Consider the following 24858-nt stretch of genomic DNA (forward strand, 5'->3'; position numbering starts at 1 on the left):
TAGATAAAGGTAATAGATAAGTTACCAGGAACTAGAGATGGGAAGGTGGGACATGGGGAAGAGTTACTGCTTAATGATACAGAGTTTCTACTTGAGGTGATGAAAAAATACTCCTGAACTGTACACTTGAAACTAAAGCAGAAAATTTTGAGTTGTATATCTGTTACTACAGTACTACAAATAAAGTTTACAGAAGCAGATGTGGCCCAATGGATAGGGAGTCCACCTACCACATGGGAAGTCCAGGGTTCAAACCCAGGGCCTCCTGACCCATGTAATGAGCTGGCCCATGCACAGTGCTGATGCATGCAAGGAGTACCGTGCCATGAAGGGGAGTTCCCCGCATAGGGGAGCCCCACATGCAAGGAGTGCATCCCATAAGGAGAGCTGCCCCAATGCAAAAAAAAGTGCAGCCTGCCGAGGAATGGCACCGCATGCACGTAGAGCTGATGCAGCAAGATGACGCAACAAAAGGAGACACAGATTCCGGGTGCGGCTGACAAGAATACAAGCGGACACAGAACACACAGCGAATGGACACAGAGAGCAGACAACTGGGGGTGGGAGTGGGGAAGTGGAGAAAAATAAATTTTAACAAAGTAAATCTTTAAAAAAAAAGTTTAAAGAAAAAAAAAGGAAGAGGTATTTCACAAGAGAGGAAATATGAATAATTAACAAAAATACTCAACCTTACTAGTAATCAGTGAAATGTTAAATGACAACAAGGAGATACGAGTTCACACTCAACTGGAAAAAATTTAAATAGCCACAAAACACCCAGTGTTGGTGAGGTCTTAAGGAAACAAAAACTCTCAAAAAAAATGCTGATGATGTGACAATAAAGCAATACACAGACCTTAAAGGACAATTTGGCAAAATCTAGGAAAGCTGGTATTCTACATATACTCTACAACCCAACGATCCCACTTCTAGAAATATATAGGTTAATTATCTAGCGTATATTCATATAGTGCTTAAAAACGAATCAACGGATCTATATAAGCTTCAATCTGGACAAATCGTGAAAACAAATGTCGAGTAAAAAAGGCCAGCTGAAGGACAAGTATAGAAAAGTTACCATGTATGGATATGTAATTATGTACTAGAAGCATGACCCCATGGGCTGAGGAGAAGCGCACCATTCTCACAATAGCAGTTACCACAGGGAGGGGTACAAGAGGAACGTCAATCGTATCTGTGATGTTTAGTATTTTAAAACAAAAGTATAAATCAGTTTTAAAAATATGAAACAAATGCAGCAAACAACAAAACGCCAACATCTCTTAAATCAGAGCAGTGAGTACCAGAGTGCTATAGCGGTCCCTCTACTTTACTGCATATTTGTAGTACTTCACCACAAATAAGGTTTCCGAACTGTCTCACTAGAAGTTGATGGGCCAAGGAGGTACTGACTCCACACATTTCTAACTACACATCCACAGTAGGGCCCCAAATCTTAGATTCTTGAGAGGAAAAGCTAACCAGGAAAAAGCAGCAGAAGCCCCTTATGAGAGGCATAGTAGGCTTTACTCTAATATTCTTCTTTTCTCAATCTCCAGCAAAGAGGAAAAGGCTTCAAAGGGACACAGAGGCTCATAAAGTAAGGTCACCTCCTCTCTGTTTAAACTCCAGGCTGGAAAAAAAGGACTCTGGTAATACAAAAGGACATTTGATTACGAATTCAAGAAGGAACAAGGGCATTTCAGAGAAAGGTTTTCCTTCTTTGATTTGTATATTTTTCTTGAGTTTTAACGGATCTCTATCCTGCCTGCAGCCTGCCCCACACATCTGCACCAGTATCAGTCTTTCTTTCAGCTGAGGGAATGAGGCAAAAGAGGAATGAAGTGTACAGAATGAAGAGATACTAGAAAGAGACACAGTAAGGAAAAAAATTAGACATTTAAGGTAAAGGGAATCAACATCTAACATTATTTATAATCTGGGTTCTTTGAAAAAACACATACTCCCTTGACAGGAGTACTCACATTTAAAGTTCAAGGGGATAAACGGCCAAAATAAACTGGCTTAACCCAGCTTTCAAAGTAATTGATAAACCTATTCCACCAAGAGCCCAGTCCCTTTTGCAAGCCTATCCCAGGGATGCTTCCTATACAGGTTTAATGAAATTGCAGCCTTTGGACAAGTATAGACTCTTCAAGCTTACAGAGCTATAGATTTATGGAGCTTTCAAAAAAAGTTTTAAAAGGAAAATGGGTCATTGGCTTAACCACAAAGATTAAGTTTCAGAGAACATTTTGCGAAGTCTTTTTTCTTCTAAATGATGAGGTCATTGTTCTAGTTACAGATGCATCATTTCAAAACCTGAAGTAACTAAACAAAATTAGAACTGATGCCAGAACAGTGATTAGCATACTCACAATCCCATGGATTCCATTTTAGAGGGACAAAACTGGAACTTTTCTATCTAACTGTATACATTCATTAATTTGATTGACTGTTTTTCTTTAGAAGAGCCTGAAAATCTAGGTTTATCATAGAACAATTACACTCCCAACACATTAATTACACAGGACGCTGTAAGAAGACACATCTTAGAACCATTTAAATACAGCAGGACGTGGGCCCCACACAGCAGCGTCTGAGGACAAACCTCACCTGAATGGTCTGCCTGTGTTCTCGGAAGACATTCACTCTGATTACTGCTTTGTTAAATTCAGGATTTAAAGACTGAATAATCTCATAGTCCAGATGCTCCTGATAGGGAAAGAGTCAAGTCAATGACAAACTTTAGAAACTGAATATTAAGAAAGTAAACAGGTTTTATTCTAACCCTTCACCTGGATTTAACCCAGCACTGAATTTAAAAAGTTCTTATCCTAATTTCCTACCTGATATTGCAGAACATCAAATCCTTTAAATACAAATTCAAACAGAGTGTGGAGGTTATCAGGGCTTGGGGAGGTGACAAAGATATTGGAGTACCTATAGAACAAAAGAAAAGAAGAGGTTTTTTTGTTTTGTTTTTTTAAAGATTTTTAAAAAATTTATCCCCCCTCCACTGGGGCTTGCATGCTGTCTGCTCTCTGTGTCCATTTGCTGCGTGCTCTTTTGTGTCTGCTTGTCTCCCTTTGTTGCGTCTTCTTGCTGTGGCAGTTCTCTATGGGCACAGGCCAGCAGCTCTTCGTGGGCATGGGTCAGCTGTCTTCACAAGGAGGCCCTGGGACACGAACCCAGGACCTCCCATATGGTAGACAGGAGCCCAATCAATTGAGCCACAGTCACTTCTCGAAAAGAAAGGTTTTTAAGAAAAATATATATTTTTTTTAAATGTTCTCCTGTCACACAGATAATCAGAGATACTGTCAGGAAAAAAATGTCAGGGCATCTTTTGGGGAGGAAAAATAAAGCAATTCCAGACCTGAGTATATTTTTCTTCCCAAACCAATGAAAACACACTTAACAACTCTAACATGCTAACAAGGTAGACAGTCCTGGCAATGAGCTACCGACAACTGTGAAAGCAGACTGCTGAGAGGAGCTGTGGAGACAATTCCCTCTGTCTACAGAAGCAGCACACTGCTCGCCAACCAAGAGGCACTGCTACACATTCATCACAAGCTGAGTGAAAGAGTTTCAAATTGTGAAGCCAGAGAGCTCAATTGGTGCTGAAAGCCAAAGCCACAGCTCAGTAACCAGTGGGTCCTTATTGAGTAGGGAAGACTGTTAATGGCTAAGAGGCTGAGGCACACGTTGGGAGCAGCAGAAAGAACAAAGGTCTAGGAGTCAGTAGGACCTGAGTTCAAGCCCCAGCTCTGCCGGGTCTGACTTGCTGGGGGATCTTGGGTGAGTCACAGAAACTCCCTGAGGCTACATTTATCCATCTATAAAATGCTCCCAGAGCTAATAGGAGCTTTGAGGAAACTAATGCAGGTAGAAAAGCACGGTAAATTCTAGGACCATCAAGGAAGATAATACATATGAGAGCACAGTTAAGTCCTAGGTCCATTATTGTGTCTGCAAAGTTAGAAGCATGTACTTTATTGGCAGCATAAATCTTCCAGAGCTTCCAGTGATCAAAATAATTATAATATCAACTGTATACTTTTCTTAGTCAACAAAGCTAATTATGTACAGTCTCATAAATTCAGAGTTTTAAAGTTTCTGGCCCTGTTTCTGTGCTTTTGTGTCTTTGTCCAGCTTTACTGATCACAAAGGCTCTGGTGTGTGTGTGTGTGCGCACGCACGCATGTGCAGGTATATGCACACATCTGGGGCAGGTTGGGGGAAACAGTGCTGCTGTTTCCAAGTAGGGACCCAGGACTTAGAAAAGTCACAGGGAGCTTGCTCAGAACCAAGAGCAGACTCCTGGGTCTCCTGACCCCTGATCCTGAACACTGTACCCCACCCCCCACCTCCCGCAGAGACCAGAGTTCCTAAAGATGAGGAATTGGACTCCCTTACCCAAATGCCACTGCCCCAGCAATAGCCAACCCCAGGGCTGCAGATTTTCCCCTTCCTCGGGCAGCTGTGAGTGCAACAGTACTCCTCAAGGTCTTTTCAGAGATCCCCTCGATGAATTTCAAGACAGCTTTGGCCTGTGGAAAGAAAAAACCCTATTAAATGGCTGAGAAAGGCCCAGGTTCCATTTATCACTGTGGGAAAGTTAGGCTGATGCCAAGGCTAAAGGAAAGGGGGGTTGAGAGGGACAATTCTTACAGCTAGAAAGCAATGCTCAGCACTTGGACTTCTCACTCCCTAGTGGTCTCACATCAGTCTCAAGGCTTTAAATACCATTTATATGTTGATACACCCCAAGTCTATATTTCTAGTCCAGACCGCTTCCCCACCTATCAGACTCTTTTATACAAACACCTGCTTTCTGTACAGCTCCACTTGGACATCTATCAGGCATCCCAAACTTAAAACATACACCTTATATCCCCCCCAAACCTCCTCCACCTAGTCTTCCCCCTCTCAGTTAACCTTGTCCAAATGCTCTGGCCAAAAGCCTCATCCTGTTTAACCCTCACATTCCTGATTCATCAGTAAAACCTGTTGGCTTTACCTTCAAAACACATATATGATCCTACCACTCCTCACTACTCCCCTCCTGTGCAACTCTAGTCAGAGCCACTGTCCTGTTTTGCCTCCAATATTGCAGTAGCCTCCTAATTACTTCCACCTCTGCTCCCCTCTACACAGTGGCTAGAGGAAGCCTTTTAAAAATAAGCCTCGGTATTACTGTAAATTGTAAATAGTCAATATGAACTACTGTATGCAGACCAATGACTGTCAGCACTGTCAGCCTGGAAGAACAGATAGTTTGTTTACTGTTGAGGAGGGGAGGGAAGAGAAGCTGGGGATCCCTCTGGCGGCTGAGCCGAGATCTATGCCTGAAACCCTCCACTGGACTCCATCCCTCAGAAGAAGGGCCCGAGCCCTCAGACGGGCCTGCAGGGTCTGTACCGTCGGGGTACCATTCTCTCGCCCTCATCTCCTCCTCCTCTCCCCATACACCTGGGGAGCCGCCGTGCCGCCTCCTTGCTGGTGTTGGAGCACACCAGGTACACTCCTACCTCAGGCCTATGGTTCTTGCCGTTGCCTCTGCCCACAACACTCCTTCCCCAAATATGCACAGGGCTTGTTTCCTCACCTCCTTCGGCTCTGCTCAATCACCACCTTCTAATTGAGATCTTCCCTGACCAATATAGCTAAACCTGCAGCATCACACCCTCATTCTGGCCCTTCCAATCCCTCTTGGCTGCTTTGTATTTTTCTCCACTGCTCATAATCACCTTTTCCTATACGACATGCTTTGCATTTTTACTTATTTGCTGTCTCGCCCACTTGAATGCAAACTCCCTGCTGTAGCCTGTACCTGGATGAGGGGCTGGCACCTAGAAGGGAAAGCAAAATGCCAGTGGCATCAAGTGCAAGGAGAAACCAAACTCTGCTCCACAACAGGGATCTGTCCTAGGAAGAGGCCTTTGAGGATGAGTAGAAGACCAGATGGCCGTGCCTGGCCTGTCTGGTCCTGAGGAGGCTGTCTCTTCCACTTAGGCAGTGACACTAAAGAGATGCAGATCCTAACTGTCTTAACTTGGCCTGAATTTTTTTTTTTTTAAGATTTATTTATTTATTTCTCTCCCAAGTCCGCCGCCCCTGCTTGGCCTGAATTGAATTCTGTATTTTACCCTTTTGTTACTTGTTTCAGAATAGAGAAGTTATAAACTGATAAAACATAACTGGAAAAAACCCACTGTCCCAACAGAAGGGTACCACATCCACACTAAAAATGCATTTTAAAATTATTTTCTAAAATGAAAACCCCATACAAAAGAAAGACAAATCACCCAATTAAGAAGTGGGCAAAGGACACAAGTAGACTAGTTCACACACAAAAATATTACTGATGGCCAATAACTATATGAAAAAGGTGCCTGCCCCTTTCATAATTAAAGCAACACAGCAATGATGCTATGTTCCCAAATCAGACCAAGAAGTAAATGTACTCAGTGTGGCAAGGCTGCAAGGAAAGGGCATTTCATACAGCGTCGGTGGGTCCATAAACTGGCACAATACTGATTTTAATGTGCACATTCTCTGATTCAGCAAAAAAGCTGGAATCAACTCAAATATCCAATAGGGAACCATTTACACTCTACATATTATTTAAAACTATCCATGTATTAGCGTGGAAAAAGATACAGGAGGACACACTGTTAAGAGGAGTAATCTCTGGAGAATGAAGTTGCTAAGTGTAAGCACCACTTTATTTTTTAATGAATACCCTTTTATACTTACTGATTTTCTTTAAAATAACCGTGGCCATTTAGTATTTTTATAACAGTGCTAGTGGTATTGTAGTTTCTCCTCTTTCTCATTCCCTCTCCCTAAGGATGAAGAGGGTCCTAGGAATTGACTCAAAGCACCCTAGAGTCTGTATCCTGGGCTGCATAGAGAGCTATGCGGCTGCAGAGAGCTATAGTGATTATATTTTCCGAACAAAAAGGGAAACTAGCTTGTCTGGACTCTGCCCCGAGCAGGAAGTGTCACTGCAGCTGTTTTTCACCAAGAAAGGTGTCAACAGACCTACACTGCTCACCTGGCTCAAGCTGCACCAGACTCCTGAACACATCGAACAGCCTCGAAGTCCTCTAAGTCATGCCCAGTGAGCATTTTTGAATACCAGAGAAGCTGAGTTTACCAGCACTGGCCATCTCAGGTGAGTCAGAAATGCATCCACCCAGCCTGCTGTTTGAACCCAGAGAGCAGGTACATACCACCAGAGGGCCCTCACAGGCTTCATCCCACAACAGGGGCCTCCAGCTCTCCTCTCACTTCTATACAATAAGCCACAGCAACCGGGGTTTCATAAACACCTTTACAACATCAAAACTTAAGTGATATTAAAGAACACATGTATATCACCCTCTAACAAGGGTGCCATCTTGGGGGGGGGAAGGGAATGAAAAATAAAAGTAATTTTTAAAAATGGGCATTTGTTCAAAGAAGAAATAAAAATGGCAAAGAAACACATGAACAAATGTTCAACATCACTAGTGATTAGGGAAGTGCAAATCAAAACTACAATGGGATATCACTTCACACCTATTAGACTGGCACAATTAAAAAGTAGGAAAACTAGGGAAGTGGCTGTTGCTCAAGCAATTGTGCTCCAGTTCACCACATGGAGGACCTAGGGTCGATCCCTGGTATCTCTTGATTAAAAAAAAAAAAAAAGAATAAAGATGCCCCAGACCCGTACACAACCAAACAGAGAGGCACAAGGCCCCTGCGGGGCGAAGTGACACACCAGAAAGACAATGACACAACCAGACGGGGGAAAAAAGTTGGAAAACTGTAAATACTGGAGAGTATATGAAGAGATAGGAACACTTATTCACTGTTGGTGAGAATGTGGAATGGTATAGTCTCCATATAGTGGAGACTGTATGGCAGTTCCTAAGGAAACTGAATATAGACTTGCCACATGACCCAGCAATACCATTGCTAGATATATATCCAGAACTGAGAGCAGTGACACAAACAGACATCTGCACACTGATGTTCATAGCAGCATTATTCATGAGAGTCAAAAGTTGAAAACAGCCTAGGTGTCCGTCAGCTGATGAATGAATAAACAAATTGTGGGTTATTTACACAATGAAATATTATGCAGTAGTAAGAAGAAATGAAGTTGTGAAACATATGACAACATGGATGAACCTGGAGGACATTACATTACAAATACTGTCTGAATGCCCTACTATGAACTAAATATATAAACATATTATGTAAAATATGAACATGGATAGATCTGCATATATAAGATTTTTTCTTTGAAGCTGAACAAATATTAAGTTAATACTACAAAATGTTAGTATTAGACAAAAAAACATTATACTAAGTGAAGGAGACCAAACACACACTACATATTGTATGATTCCATCTCTATAAAATATAAATATAAATCAATTTATAACGATGAAATTAGATTAGTGGTTATGTAGGTCTGAGGAAGGAATGCTAAGGGATACGGAGTCTTTCTTTTTGGAGTAATGAAACTGTTTTAAAATTTCTGAGATGATGACTGCACAATATTGTTGTGAAACTGCTTAATAAACAAATAATTGTGCAAAAATAGCCAGAACAGCAGTTGTGTACAGCAGAGGAAACAGAAAGAGACTGAGAGGTGAGGAATTTTGGTTTATGTTTATTATTCTTGGAATAATGAAAATGCTCTAATGATCGAAGCGATGAATGCACAACTTTATGATTATACCACAGACTGTACACTTTGAATCAAATGTATGCTTTATTAATATGTATCAATAAAAATTGATTTGTTTAAAAGAAAAAACTTAAGTGACATTAAAGAATACAGGTTTACCACCCTCTCTTGGAAAAATCAGAGAGGGTTCCTCTTTACATTTAATCTGTTTCTTCCCTCTCCCCCAGCTTCCTGAACTGATAATTGGGGCAGAGGGGGAGGTAATCCCTGGACTTCTTTTGTGAATCCAGGCAACAAAGTACTGCCCTCCTGTTGCTGGGCATGTGTGCATGCAAACAAGAGAAAACCTCCCTTTCCCCAGGGAGGATCTGAGTCTTGACTTGTCCTAATTTGGCTCGGGCTGCCTTCTGTGTAGTGCTGTTTGTGCCAAAGTGGGCCGCACTCACCTGGTCGAGGGTCTTGCAGCAGTCCACCAACACACCCACAGGCTGCGTGTCCTGCAAGCTCTCCTTCAACACCTTCAGCTCCAGGTCAGAAGGACCCAGGCTCTCCTCCTACCAGAGAGAAGAGAAGAAGGTAAGCCACGGAGGATCAATGCAGAAAACGCAGCCTCCCCCAGATTCCTGGACTTCTGATGCAGACTTACCGGGGTCTGTGGAGGTAGCGCCTCGATGCTGGCAACGTGGGAGGAGATGGGCAGGATGTTGAGCTGGTCGTCAATGACAAGACACTTCTTACAAGAGGCCAGAGAGAGAATAAACCTGAGCAAAAAAACCACCATAATGAGGTGTTAGGAATGGGGGAGCATATGTGTGGACTTTCTTCAGGCAAATCAGCTGGACCCATGTCTCTACAAAAGCCAGAGAAAGCCAAATCCCAGTGGCAGAGCAGTGTGAGAGCAGTGTGAGATGATTCAGAGCCTGCTCTCCAAGGCACCTGAACACACTTCATACAGCAAACAAGAAAACCAAGAGCTCCTGCTAAGAGACTGATGACACTCATGTCCACTACACACACACCACATTGTTCTCCATGTTGTGTGGCCCTTCACACATCTTCCCGGGCTCACCCTTTACATTAAGGCATCCAAGGCAAACCTGCAATGGGGAATCCAAACGCAATACACACAATCCCCCAGTCACAAAGAGAAACAAACACACACACAAATGGATCCACCTTCTGTCCCAGTAAGAAAAAAAAAAGGACAAGGGGAATGGAAAGTTCTCTTAAGAAATATAACAAAAACATTCTTACATGTGAAAAACACATATTTCGCTCTAAAATTCTAATATCCTCCCATAACAACAATTAAAGGGTCTCAATCGCTATGTTCACAGGCTTCCGTTCTGTTCACTAGCATGTGGCTGCTCCTCTTGGCCTACTCATTCTATGTGAATGCTAAAGCATCACAGGCCCCTAGGGTTTCACAAGGTCAGGGTTTCGAAACCTCAGCACTATTGACGTTTGGGACCAGATAATTCTTTGTTATCTTGTCCTATGTACTGTAGGTTACTGAGCAGCATCCCTGGCCTCTACCTACTAGATGCCTACAGCACCCCCAGTTCACAGCAATCACAATGTTTTCTGACATTGCCAAATGTCCCCTGTGGGTCAAAATGTCTCCTCTGAGAACCACTAATCTAAGCCTAAGTTTCTTAAGGTGCTTCAGAGGTTGCTAACCAGCAGTCCCTAAAAAAGGGCTCTGCGGTCAAATAAATTTGAGAACCAATCAGCTAAACAGGTCTCTTACTGCAAGACTTTTCAGAGGATCATGTAGATCTTCATAAAGGAAACAGTATCAGCATTTCCCAAACCTATTTGGCCAGAGAACCTTTTTGCAAAAGGTCCCCCTTAAAATGCTAGTCTTTCGTGAAAAACATTTTTGGGAAATAGTGCTCCAGCTAAATAGAGTGATGTGGTTAAGGCCGCTTAGCTAGTCAGGGCCAGAATCAAGACAGAATCCAGGTCTCCCGGCCCTAAATCTCCAATCAGTTTCACTGAATCTAGAAAGATAATTTCACAACTTACTGTTGCTGTTAAAGACTAACCACTTTGGACTCCTATAATACCTTCCATCATACAAAAGCAAAGCTTTCAGTTAGATCCAAGATAAAAATATTACTCCCAGTATGGCTCCCCACAATTCAAACGGACTGAGAAATGTGCCACAGACCTACCTCTCATTAAACCTACCCACCACATCCTGATGGGCCTCAGTTCTGTATCTTGAATGCACATCCTAAAAAAAGCAAGATAATACCCATTAACAAAGTTCACAAATTTGGCTCTATCTCCAAATGTGAAGCTCTGTCAAGCAACACTGGGATAAAGGAGATGTCAATGATGCTGCTGGAAACAAAAGCCACTCCCCCACAACCTGTGCTGAACTGGCCAAAAGCCATTTGCTGAAACTGGGATCAGACACTAAAATGAATGTTTCTCATTACAACAAACTTTCCCTTCCCTCATCTTTGCCTTTTCCACATTTTATCCAGCACCTTAAGGTGTACTCATTCATTCAATAGAATGCACATGGCTACTGTGTGCCAGGCATGGGCTAACACTGGTGAGTAAAAAGCATGATCTCTCTTCTCATGGAGCTTATAGTCTAGTGGCTGGGGGACATGAATGAGTTAATTAACATAAATTTTGGCAAATGCAGCAGAGGAACAACAGTAAAAAATCTACCACAAAAAGTGCAGTGAGGGAACGTCTCTCTGAGGTGATAAGCTGAGATCTAAGGGACAAACAGAGGCAGCTATTCAAGAAGGAAGGGAAGAACAAACTGATGTGGACACAAAAGTCATTCAGTCATTCACAAATACTTATCGAGAGTTTACTAAATGCTAGGCATTGTTCTAGGATCTGGAAATAAACAAGTGAGAAAATAAAGATCCTGTACCCATGAAGACAGATAATAAGAGACAGGAATACAGAAAGAAACATACAATAGGAGACAGACAATAAGAGACATGAATAAGGAAGCGGCTGTGGCTTAGTCGATTGGGCTCGCTTCCCAGGGCCTCCCTGTGAAGTCAAGCTGGCCCACACAAGCGGAGAGCTGATGGCCCACGCCCGCGGAGAGCTGGCGCAGCAAGATGATGCAACAAAGGGAGACAAGCAGACACAGAACACCACCCAGTGAATGGACACTGAGAGCAGACAGCAAGCAAGCGGTGGGTGTGGGGTGGAATAAATTAAAAAAAAGAGACACGAATAAGAGACAGACAATAAGAGACATGAAGACAGACAACAAACAAATAAATACATAACTTTAGGTGACTGTCAAGTACTCTGAAGAAAAATAAGCAGATTAAGGGGTGACAGGCTAAGGATCCTATTTGAAAGAGGGTTTCAAAAAAGATCACACTGATGAGATGAGATGTGAATAGGGCCTTGAATGCACGAAGGTGGTACACTCCAGGGGAATAGCAAGTGCAAAGGCCCTCAGGTAAAAGCGTGCTGAAAGTGTCTGAGAAACTTGAGGCCAGAACAGCAGAAGTAGTGAGGGACTGTGGGAACAGTAGTGGTAGGAAGCAGGTAGGAAGAATTGAGAAAAGTTCATTTTACCAGATTAGCACAGTTCATGAAACTCTGAGTCCGATCCTAACACCACTCCCAGGCAGCTGGGCCATGGGCATGGGCATGACTCAAAACGTGCCACTCAGAACATAAACAAGGCAGCAATGATTGGGTCGAGATTGGTTCTTCATCACCCAAAGTAGCTTTTGTTTTGAGGAAAAACTACCTCTCTCAAAGCTGAAATTCTTGCCAAACTGGGAGTGAAACTGGCAAAGGTTCCTTCACTATTCATTATGATATGGGCCAGCGAGGGAATCTATACATGTCCCTTTTTTGCAGTAATCAAATCTAGACACTGGTTCTACGCAGAATACTATTCTAAAAACATTTAGCTACGTAAAGGCTGCATCATAACTAAATCTCACTGGTGTAGGATTTGCAAATGCTAGAAAGCCAATGTGCTATTCAGACACTTCAAAGCACACCCACAGTCACTCAGATTTATCTGCAGCGACTTTTAGATCAATTGCAGTGAAAGAGCTCCCCAGCTCATAGACTCTGCCCACCACTCACTGAATTTGCCCATCAGAAATTCTTAAAACAAAGTGGCCTACAGCAAACACACACACTGATTTAAACCCCCACAATTAAGTTTAAAAGCAGACACTCACCATGGTCATCGTGTACAACTGCTTCAGTGAATTCATGGTCCGTAGGAGGATAACCACCAGCCCACCACCTTCCACTGTTTCTACAGTTCTGGCCAGCAAATTTGGAGTTAAGGCTTCAAAATCCTGTAAGAAGGAAACCTTAGAAAAGGCTGGTCGTACAAATAGGAATCCCAGGGACACTTAACCAAGGGCAAGGTGATAATGCAAAAAGAGGGCTTCAGAGCACAAATCCACCAGGACACACACACATTTGCAGCCCCTTACTTAGGAGAGCCCAGTCCTTGATTATAGGTGTACTTGTTTTATATGTTAAATATGTTTTGAGGGGAATGGGTGTAGCTCAGTGATTGAATGCCTGCTTCCGATATATGAGTGCCAAGGTTCAATCCCAGTACCTCCTTAAAAAAAAAAGTTTCCAATAAGCTCTGATAAAATACTCTTTGGAAACAAGTCCCTTAATCTTCAATGGCTCATACTTGATTTTCAGAAAAATCTCACACTCATTTTCTGACATGTTTACAGATCTAACCTGTTTGATAAAACTTAACTGCACCACAAGGGGGAGCTACAGCTTACAGAAGCCAGTCATTCTAGAAACTCTTAACAGTGGAGAGCTTAAGAACACTCCCCACCAATCAGTGATCAGGCCCACTAGTTCCCAGATTAAGAGAGAGTGAGGTAAAATGCTCCTTTTCAGCTTCCAATTTGGGATGCAAGCCAGCAGTATATGAGACAACCCACTGGAATTCAAGAAGAAAATACCAGAACTTCTATTCAAGATGTTCCCCTTCATTTAATAATTTATACTTAGTGAGATATGTTTTACAATGTACAAAATTATGGGTATAATACTTATATACAATACATATAAGACTTTGGAGATTTGTGCTTAAATTATTTTTGCTTTTTTTTTTTGGAAGTATGTATGTATCATGGAATAAAACAGAGGCCATCAGGGCCGAAAACAAAGGAAAACATAAAACATAAAACTTAGTCCAGCAAGAGTATACATACCAGTGGTAAAATTCAAGTAGTTCCCTGAGGAGGAAACATGAGGGGTTTTTAGATACTACGAAGTGTGGGGGAAAGGGAGGCAATATTTATGGTGGTTATGCTAATCAAGCACGCTGGTAGGACATTAAGTCCACTGATCTGGACCCAGTTATTTAAAACAAGTTCCACTACTCACTGACCATGAAAGAATCCCCAGTTAGATGCACTAAGGGAGGGTCTAGGGTCCTAGGGTCAATCAAAGTTCATGGTCCATGTGGCGTGGATGTAGCTCAGTGGTTGAGTGCCTGCTTCCCATGTACTAGATCCCAAGTTCAATCCCTGATACCTCTTTAAAAAATAAAGTTCATGGTCCTTTCTTAGGGCTTCAGTTGGTTACAACCAGTTGCATATCTCTACTGGGGTGACCAAATTTCCTTCAGAAAAAATGACCAAATCTTTCCCTAAAAAAATGCTAGTGGGTTAGGAGTGGGAGGTAGGGCACATGTAAGTCTTCTCTCCTACTGTACCAACTTTTCTCAGTGGGGAACAGTAAGTCCAAGTGCCTCTCAATGCTCTGGTCCCACCTACTGATTCCATCCTCAGACTGGAAGGGGTCACCCACCTGGAGGACACACATGCCAAACGTATTGCCAAGGATCTTGTGGGTCTCATTGTAGTAGCAGTAGCGAATGTTTGTGGCTGCCACAAAGAGTTCAAAGGGGTCATCTTGTTTTATGTTCAACGTCCCGTTCTTTATTTTCTTCTGCAGCTGTCGCATTCTTTTCTTCCGGTGGCTACAATGAACCCCCCATCCCATGAGAGCCAGTTAACCAGAGACTAAAGACTTGGGAGCAGGGTATACCCTCAATGACTACTCAATAAGACCTTAGAGCTAAAAAGGAAAGTGAAAACTGTGAGGTCAATTCCTTCACTTTTAAAGGTGAAGAAAAGCGGAAAAGCATTATAGCAAAGTGACTAAAAAGATGGTCCTTGGAGTGAGACAGTTATGACCCTGTGTGTGAGCCCTGCTATTCTCTTCAGTGATCTTGGGCAAAACACTTTACTTCAAAAGAGTGGTGCGACGAGTATCTAAACCTCAGGATATCTGGCCAGAGCTAGAGCCTGAAACCAAGCTTAGGGGCCTCAATTACACTGTGCTACACTCTGCTGCTCCCCAGAGGAATGGCGGACTTCTTTACGGATGACAATCTTTTCTAAATGCATTCATCCACTTTCTTACTCACACTATGCAATCAAGTCCTCAAGAGCAGCTCTAATCAAAGACAATATTGATAGAGGATAGAAGAGAATCTGTATGCCTCCCCTTTACCTCTTTTCCTTACAGACAGAGAAATAATGTTGTGGAATTCAAGATTATAGCTAATCGAAACATTACCACAGATCTCTAACAGAATAACCAGAACCAAAGCCCTTCCCCCTCTCGGCCTCCACATCCTCATCTGCGAAATGAAACAGCTGGGTGCGTTGTTCTCCACTGTCCTTTCTGGCTCGTGCCTGAAGTTCATGACTTACAAGAAAGCATCAGCTTTAACAAGAGGCTCTGCCAGCTCGAGAACATGACAGGGTTGGCATAGGAAAGCTACAACATGCACAGTATAGTTCTGGTTTTTTTTTTTCCTTTGAGTTACCAGGGACTGGGGATTGAACCCAGAACCTTATATTTGGAAAGCCAATGCTCAACCACTGAGGCACATTGGCTCCCCTGAGTTGGTTTTTTCATTTGTTTTGTTTGTTATTTTTGTTCTTTTCAGGAGGCACAGGGAACCAAACCCTCCAATGTGGGAGGCGGGCACTCAACCGCTTGAGCCATACCCGCTCCCCTCAGAATAGACTTTTAAAAGTGGAACTGGATAGGTTAAATTCAAAAGGCCAATCTGTCCAGTAAACTGTGAACTGCCTAATTCTGACCCATCTCACATTTACCAACTGATCAGTAGTGAGAATCAGAATCACCTGACAGATGACAGATCTTTATATTAAAAGTATTTACCTGTTCAATTCTGAAAGCATATGTATAACGTAACACCAGTTACGTTTTAAACTATACGCTAGTGACAGACACCAAAATGCTAACGATTTCTTGATGTTGAGATCATGGGTGATTTTATTTTCATTTTGTGATTTTTCTGCATTTTCCACACTTCTTACAAATAAGACTTTTATTACTTTTATTACAATTTTTTTTTTAAAAAGCAAACAACTCAAAATCTGGATTCATTTAGGCAGAATCAAATTTCTTTATAGCCAGAAGACAGGGACTAATTCTGAGTTTACCCTTTACTACTACTTAAAATTAAAATAACTTTAAAGCCTGTCAACAATGCAGTCAACAATGCAGTCAACTCAACAAACTTAGTAGCTACTACAAACATGCTGAATCATTTGTATAGTAACATAAATTATGTACCCTAATTTAGACATGTTCTTACTCTTAACTGGTGTGAACTCATTGTAAATAGGATCCCTGGGAGATATTATTTTTGCTAAAGTGTGGGCCAACGGAATGAGGTCAGGTCTTAATCTAGATTACTGGAGGCCTTATAAAAAGAAACGAGAACCCAGAGTCAGAGAAAGCCAGAGAGAGAAGTCAGAAGCTAGAAATCAATGAAACTCAGAAGAGAAAGGAGAAGACATTTTTCATGTGACACAATGCAGAGATACAAGCCAAGGAACCCCAAGGACTGCCAGGAGCCAGCAGCAGGTTAAAGACTCTGGGGATGAAAGCGTTGCCTTGATTTTGGGCTTCTCTAGCCTCAAAACTGTGCGCCAATAAATGCCCACTGTTTAAGTCAATGCACTTTTGAGATCTCTAGCATAGCAGTTGGGTAAATTAGCACAATTTAAAAATAGAAAAATATAAAGATAAGCAGGAGATGCTCCTAACTAAGGGAGCTTACCACCTAGAAGGAAGGGGAGAGGGACAGGAGACCAGCAATTATATTCTGAGGTAGAGTATAACTAGTACTTAGGAGAAACATGAGGGCAGGAGTGGGTAGAGGAACTACCAGGTATGAATGAAGGGCTTAGGAAAAGAATCATAGAGGAGGCAGAGCCTGAAAAATGGGAAGAGTTTCAGTAGGTGAAGTCAGAGAGGTGGAAGTGGCATTCCATGCAGACAGAGAAAGCAAGAGAAAGGCATGGAGTTTAGTCGGAGCATAGGGCTTGAAGATCTAAGCCTAGGGGGTAACTCCAGGACCTGAAATTTAAAAATAAAAAGGAAAAGCTAAGGAGGCTTGCAGTCAGGATGGAGACCGCTAGCTGCTCCACTGCTCTAGGCAATCAGGCTGTGGGGTCCCAGAGAGACCTGAACCGGATTCCTAAGTAGCTTCAGAGACGCAGACAAGAACAGCAACTAGAAGTGGAAAAAGCAGAAGTAGAAGAGGCAGAACCAGGAGTTGGAGAAGGAAAAGATCATCTTTTTCGCTGCTGCCACCTTCTCTTGGGAGCAAGTGGTGGTGGAAAAACTTCCGGAGAGTAGGGACTCTGCAGAAGGGATGGAGGAGGCAGCTGCCTGGCTTCAGGGACTGCAGAAACTTCTCAGTGATTCGGTTTTGTTCCTGTCAGTTTTGTTCCTGGTCACCTAAGACCTGCGGCAGGAACAGGAGTTGGAGCAACTGCGGGTAGCCCTCTCCGAGCTGTATCAGGAGATGCAGCCCAAGAAGCGTTTCACTTTCGAGAGCCAAAGGAAGAATGCTGCATCAGCCCCCAAAGAAGACATAGCTCCTGGCACCCTGCTGCCTGAAAGCATCCTGGCCTCCCTGCCACCCAAGGGAATAGGTAGGCTTCAGCTCCAGCTGGGTGTGCAGCTTTTCCAATCTGGAGTCCCAAGCCATGGAGAAGAGTGGAAGAACTGCAGCAGGATGATGTCCTTTTGACCAATCTAAGCAACTGCACAATCAAACTGTAGGGCAACCCCAATACTCTATGACTGACCAAAGCCTGCAACTACACAGTACTCTGTGAGCCTGTTTCCCCCTCGGTGTTCCTGGAGAACTGCAGTGACTGTGTGCTAACTGTGACCTGCCAACAGCTCCACATACACAGTATGAGACACCCGCTTCTTCCTGCAGGTGATGAGCGGGGCCATCATGGAGGACAACAATGGGATCCGGTTCACCCGTTATACCTTGAACTACCCAGGGATTAACAAGGACTTCAAGGACTCTGGTTTAAGCAGGATCAAAAATAACCAGAACAGCACTGATGATTTCAACTGGTTGGTTCAGGGTATTGCCTTTGGAAGAGAATTCTTCCAAAGAGGAACAAATGATCCACTGATACTAATTGGTTGTCACTCTGTACTCCTACCAAAAACTTTTTGTGTGGGACTGATCCTAGTTAGTGGGATTCTACAGTTTACTTGCTGTTGTCACACTTCATGTTTTAGTATTTTAAAGCTGAGATTGCCATAGGCTCCTACTTGTGATTTCCATTAAATTCATAATAGGTCTAATATTTTAATGCATTTTTGCTATTTTGGTAATATCTAGGAGCTTTTATATGACTATGATAGTATGAAGCAAAAGGAATGGATGTGTAGTTTTTAATGATTTGTGATATTTAAAGCCTAGCACAGTGCATGATAAAGTAGGTCCTCAATAAATATTTAATAAATGAATTCATTAGGGCTCTGTAGGAGCCAATTCATGTGGAAGGGTGATATTAGACCTGTGCAAAGTACCATTAACAGAGGTTTTTAAGAACTGAAGATTTGATTTACATGCTATTCCTCAGCAGGGTGTGCTAAGGACTTCTCTTTAATCTTTAGTTACACGGTAGCTTGAACTACTCATTGACTTGTTTGGGTCCATAGCTTTGGCCTAGACCCAGAGGCTCACGAGTCTTACCAGCTGTGTGACCATAATTAATTATAGCTACCAATTTTTGTATACTTATTATGTCATATACACGATTTTAAGCACTTCACTAAAATTAAGTCTTAAAAATCTTATGAGATTGGCTCTGTTAGCACCATTTTTCAAGTGAAAAACAGGTGAGTAACTTGCCTAAGGTCACACAGCTCAGGTGCTGGACTGGGACTTGAAACCAGGTAAGTCTGACTCAAGAGCATATCTTCTTAACTGCCGTAACATACTGATTTTGAATAGTGTTAGCCAAGAAAAAGTATTCAAAAATTAGGGTGGGCAAATTTCTTTTATTAAATTCTCAGGCATAATTATGTTAGGTGTCTTCTTAAAAGAGAACTGGGGCAAAGCTGAAACTTAATTTTCCACTCATTTTGCTATAAATCTCTTTTTTTACTGTTACTTTCTGCTCTATACACAACCACGCAGTGCTCTTAAATAGGAAGTTGCAATATTCAAGAAACTTTTTTGAGTCTTGTGGCCTTGTAACAGCAGGCAGTTTAAAAAAAAAAATTACAAGTATTAAGGTACTTGATGTGCCCTAAATATTTATGTTTAATATCTGTGTTCCATCTTATTCCAAAAATGTGGAATATATAACAGGATAAAAATAAGCAAAAAGCAGGAGCAAGGGTAGAGTCACAAAACGGAGACAGATATGAGGCCAATAAAGAATGTACCCTGCTGAGCTCTAGTCCAGAGGTGAGTCCAGAATTTTTTTGCCCCTAAATTATTAGCTAACTTGAAAAAGAATCTTAATCAGCTTCAGAATTTGCAATATCAACAAAGAAGAGGAAAATAAATTAATTGCTTAGAAGAAATAATTCTGATAAAAGGAGACAAAAGGAATAATGAAATTCTCAGCCATATTTCCCCATTAAACTCTGATTAAAGGCTGGTAGCTTAACATCAAGTATATTTCCAAGCACACTTGAGGATCAGCCATTTTGTGGCACTATGAGCTTGTAATTCATATTTGTGAACTGTTAACTTTTACAAGAAAGTTAACTGATTTTAAAAAATAAAATTCCCTGAACCTTTAAAAAAAAAAAAAGGAAAAGCTGTGTAGGAGAAGAAAAGTGAGGAAAACATATTTAAGTTCTGTTAAATTTGGGCAACAGAAAAGTCACACTGGTAGTCATAGTAGCTAAGAGAGCAGACTGTCAAAACACAGCAATGAACTGATAAAGGAAGAAGAAAGGGGAAAGTGGGAGAAAAGTTGTTGCCCAGGCATCAGGTTGCCAGTGACCTCTAAGAACATAGTTTGATCATAATGGTAGGAGCAGAATCCAGAAAGTGGGACAGGGCAGGGGGAGGCAGACAAGGAAGGGCAGAAAGCTTCTGTTTAAGGTGTGTGACAATTTAAAAATGAGAGAAAATGCTAGCATGGGTATGAAGTAGATTATTTTTTGAGAATGAGGAAAACTGAGCATGTTTACAGGAAAAAGACGAATGCTTCAAAGGAAAGGGGCATGGAGCACCAAAAGAGGAAAGAAGTTAAAGGTCCTGAAGGAGGCAAGAGAAGGTATCCAGAATAGACAAAAGAGTTTGCTTTGGACAAGGGATGAGGTACTTCCTCCTCAAAAACAAAAGGTAAGAAAGGAGGAAGAGTGAATTTGAGGTGGGAAAAGGCAATTGAAGGAACTTTCACCAAATGGGCTTGGTCAACTTAGAAAAGTAGGAAGCAAAACCAAGGTTATTGACTAGGCACTGAAAGAACATGAAAGTAATTTGAAATTTATTGTCAGAAATGAAGAAAAGATGACAGCTATATTTTTTCTCTATTTGGATGTGTCCTCTGAACTAGCACCTCCACTATGATCCCTGAAAAACTATGTCAAGAAATCATTTCCTGGCATTTAACTAACAAGCAGGAACTGTGGGACACACAAAGGGCCAGACTTACCTGCTAAACCCCAGCTCTTTCTTATAACACCACAGCACTGAAGGTCGAGCCTTCACAGTTGCTTTGGATAACATGTGATGAAGTATTACCACCTGCCAGAGAAAAGTCACAGAATCTCAAGGCCAAAAAAAAAGATCTTACAGACTGTCAGACATACACACTTCACTTGACATATATGGAAACTAAATAAGGGCCAAGGAAGGGACAGGCTTAATGTCACAAGGCAAGCAGTGACCGGGATGGATCTAGAAAACAGGACACAAATGCTTTAATTGTGGCTAATCCACCACCTAATGAACTTTTCAGCTAATAATTCTAAAAAGAGAGTATTTAGAAATTTCTAGAAAACAAATGAAGATCCCCACTACACATTTTACTTAAAGAAAACCAGCCAAAGGGACCTTAATGTCATTACGTGATGAAATTCCAGAGGGCCTGTAACATACCAACTCTTTCAGACAGGACACTAACTCTGGAAACATTTACCCAGTCTTACCTGATCCTTTCCTCGATCACCAACTACAACAAAGAGAGACCTTTGCCGCTCGGCTACCCCATTCTCAATGAGTATCCGGATGCGGTTATCCACCTTCTTCCGATGCATGGTGAAAGACTATCACTAAAAGAGAAAGGAAAACAACTGGACATGAACACCAGATTCTGGGTAAGGAGCATTTCCTAGCTGCCTCCTGTGGGGCCAGGGGCTGTGCTAGGTACATTTACAAGTATCTTCTTACTTAATCCTCAAACAGCTCCACAGGGAAGAAAGCAACCTCATTTTTTAAATTAGGAAACTGAGGCTTGATGAGTGAGGAAAATGTTGCCTCAGTATGGGAAGTCAAAAGAAAGCTGAAGTTCACACATCAATTGAAGAGTTTAAAAAAAAAAAAAAAAGGAAACAATGTTCAAAATTCTATATCATGATATATATTTAAAAATTTTATGTTTCCAGTACATTTAATTGGGAAATGGGAAAAAAAATCATAGAATGATTAAATACATAACAGTATACCCAAGTCATTTCAAAAGTGTATTAAAAAATTAAGAATACCAATGAAGATGTTTATGAGAGGATAACATGGTAGGATAAAGTATGATACTTTTTTATGCATACACAGAGAAAAAAGACGGGAAAAAAATGCTAAAACAAAGTGGTTATTTCTGAGTGATGGGATTACAAATGATTTTCATTTTGTTCTTTTGATTTTTTTTTAATTTTAAAAAAAATTCACATGCATTACTAATAAATGCAGGGGAAAAGAACAATTATTTCTATGACAGAACATATTTCATCATTTCCTGAAGGAAGAGAAAACCATACTGAGGGTTTTGTACATATAGACCTCAAAAGTTATGTGATCACATGAAAATAAACTGCATAATTACCATTCACAATTACACCAATATATTACTGCAATATAAAATTAAAAACTCCAGTGCCTGCTGCATTCTAAACATAAAGATCATTAAGTGAACCTTAATTATGCCTTAAATGTCATTTCCAACCTCTCAATCCAAGCATGAATCTTAGCAGTTGTCTTATAGTAAAACCCTGTGATAATCAATAGCCCCGATTATATACGGAAAGAAACAAATAAAAAGAACTCGAGTTTCTCAAGGCAGACAAGTGACAGGGTCAGATTAACACTTTAGTCTGCCTGACTCCAAAGCTTTAGTTTTTTGCCCTTAACCAACCTGCCTAGCTTGCAGGCCCTGTGTTGTGGATCACATACAGACCCCACAAAATTCAATTTACTGGGGACTTTTTGCTGTTAGAGCCTCAGAAGTGCTAGATAAGGCCCCTGACTTCAAGAAGTTTTCAGTCTCCTTGGAAAAGGAGAATAATGGAAAGAGATGAGGGACAACTAAAGAAAGATAAAATTATAACAGAAGTAAAAATAACAGCTACAGCCAGTGACCTGATGGAGAGACTAGGGTGGGCTGGAGTTGCCACAGAAGGCTTAGTGGATGAGGAGGGCCTTGAAGGAAGAGAAAGATTACTTTTTCTCATTCACTCACCTATCCACTAAAGTCCTAAATGTGGCTAATTAATGAATATAAACGAATGACCATAGTGAAGTTGTGAAGAGAACGGGAGGATCTGGAATTAAGCCGCCTCAATTCAAAGCCCAGCGCTGGATCCAAGAATTGAGGGCAAGCTCCGCGGAGTGCCAAAGTGATGTCACCCACTCATTCACCCCATCTCCCAAACTAGAGGTCCCTCGAAGGTAGGGATGAGCCACGGAACCCCCGAGAGAGCTCGAGAAGCCCTCGTGGCCGCGTAATGGGGAAGAGGAAATCCTACCACGTAGAAACGCCCGGGCAGAGCGGGTGTCGGCGTGGGCCAGACACCAGCTAGGATGCAAAGCCTCCGTCCTCGGGTCAGCCCCTTCCGGCCCGGGAGACACCGATGGCCAGCTCGGAACCCCTCTCAGATCCTCCCACGATGGGTACCTGCGCCCGGAGTCCAGGGAATCCCGGTAGGCGGCGAAACGGAAACACGTGGGGCACAGAGCAGCTCCAGAAGAGCACCGGGTGAGCTGCCCCTAGCACATGCCAGACAGCCGAGCTTCACGGTCCTTACTTCACGACTCACGTCACGCTCAGGTGGTAGCAATGCGCATGCGAACTCACTAACGGCGCTACGACGGCGAGCGAGGTGGACCTTTCCCAAGTATGGTCTCTGAGTGATGGCGTCAGAAAGCCAGGGGGCGGAGCAACTAGCTACACTTACTATTGGCCATGCCTTTTAGCCTCTTTGGAGCTTGGGGCAATTTATCTGTATCTTCACATCAGAATTAAAATGCCCTGCCTGCGAAGGGCAAAACAAGAATACCGGTATGGGGTTTATATTAATCTATATACTCCGCATCCCCAGCGTCTGCCACTGTGCCGGGGCTTGCCTGAGTGCCCAGATAGGTCCGAGGCAGCACGTTAGGAAGCCCAGGTTTTTTGTAAACCTGGTATGCGAAACTCCCTGGTTCCAAGGATCTATACACAATCTTACAGATCCCCTTATTTAAATAACGTCCCCCCTTAGCGTGGCGAGAAAATTCAATTAAGACTTACTTCATTCGCCTAACTTGACCCTCTCCACCCTTGCAGTACTGACCTTGTGGACCCGCCTGGAATTCCGCAGGCTTCCAACCCACTACTGCGGCCACCATACTTGGAGGCTCCCAAGTACCCGTTACGCCTCTGGCAGCCGAAGGTGTTCTTCGGGACACCAGTGTCTGGAGCTCTGCTTGGTCAGTTTCTATGCCCCGCCCCCCACGGCCCCCGCGCTCTCCCAGGAGAGCTAGTCCAAAAACGTGATTACAAGAACCACCTATATACTTACTTGTACATTTCAATTGTCTTTGGGCCGGACCGCTGACCGTGTTACACATACCTAACCGTTTTAACACTTCGATGCTTCAAACTTGGTGTACAATGCCAAATAACTGATATTACTTCCCCAAAGGCACCTACAACTCCAACCTAGCTGGCTCCACCACCAGTGCCAACTACTACCCCATTTCTAATGTCAGACACTTGATAGGTACATTAACCAAAAGATCCCAATCCCTTGTTAAACCCGCATACTTCTGGTTTTAAATGACTGATAGTGTTTTAGAAGTGGTCAGGAAAAGGTCTTCGAGGTGGTCACACTACAGCAAAGACCTACATGACCATTGAAAATATTTTGAGGAAAAAGCCTTCCACGAAGACACGTATGGTTCTGAGACGGGAACAATTTTGGCAAAGAAGCTAGAGAGGCCAGGGCACAGTGAGCAAGAGGATAAGGGGTAGATTAAGCCAAATAGTAAGATCTTCATGGGACAAAGATTTTGAGTACTTGGTGTGATGGAAGGCCATTATCTGAGGGGCAGGGGAGTGGCAAGATCTGATTTGTCTACTGTAAAAGGCTCACTCTGGCCACTGAAACTAAAGGGTAAAAGAAGGGGACCATTACAAACTAATTGTTACCTATTCTAGGCTGGTAGTGGTGGCAGTCACAAGTGATAGATGGCTCGATACATTTTAAAGGTGGAATATGGATTTGCTACAGGACTAGAGGATAAAAATTCAAAGACTATACCCAAGCTATTTGCTCTGAGCCAAGTGGATGAATGGAAAGAAGCCAGCACAGGTTTAATTAATATAGAGGTTGATATAGAATGCTCAGACATTCAAATCAAGATG

At 42.3% G+C, this 24858-nt stretch overlaps 1 protein-coding gene and 1 pseudogene across 4 annotated transcripts in view; one reads left to right on the forward strand and one right to left on the reverse strand.

Annotated features, from left to right (window-relative positions):
- NAT10 (N-acetyltransferase 10) overlaps window positions 1-23945 on the reverse strand; it is a 46167-nt gene extending 22222 nt beyond the window's left edge. The window contains exons 1-11 of one of the 4 annotated variants that reach the window (XR_009187598.2): window positions 23128-23365; window positions 21170-21292; window positions 20674-20765; window positions 14504-14675; window positions 12889-13011; window positions 10873-10934; window positions 9342-9456; window positions 9142-9249; window positions 4423-4556; window positions 2850-2943; window positions 2617-2715 (exon numbers count right to left, since the gene is read on the reverse strand). Coding sequence is in view for 3 of the 4 variants with exons in the window: in XM_058305581.2 (XP_058161564.1) it covers window positions 2617-2715; window positions 2850-2943; window positions 4423-4556; window positions 9142-9249; window positions 9342-9456; window positions 10873-10934; window positions 12889-13011; window positions 14504-14675; window positions 20674-20765; window positions 21170-21277 (1107 nt within the window). In the remaining variant the exon portion in view is untranslated. Of the gene's footprint in view, window positions 1-2616; window positions 2716-2849; window positions 2944-4422; window positions 4557-9141; window positions 9250-9341; window positions 9457-10872; window positions 10935-12888; window positions 13012-14503; window positions 14676-20673; window positions 20766-21169; window positions 21293-22978; window positions 23366-23785 lie in introns of those variants that run through there. The other 3 variants (XM_058305581.2, XM_012522225.4, XM_012522224.4) reach the window with 3 other exon arrangements.
- LOC139439744 (tubulin-specific chaperone C-like) lies at window positions 17147-18726 on the forward strand (annotated as a pseudogene).
- Window positions 23946-24858: the final 913 nt, after the last annotated feature.

This window comes from Dasypus novemcinctus, chromosome 10 (assembly GCF_030445035.2).
Source record: "Dasypus novemcinctus isolate mDasNov1 chromosome 10, mDasNov1.1.hap2, whole genome shotgun sequence".
Classification (NCBI taxonomy): domain Eukaryota; kingdom Metazoa; phylum Chordata; class Mammalia; order Cingulata; family Dasypodidae; genus Dasypus; species Dasypus novemcinctus.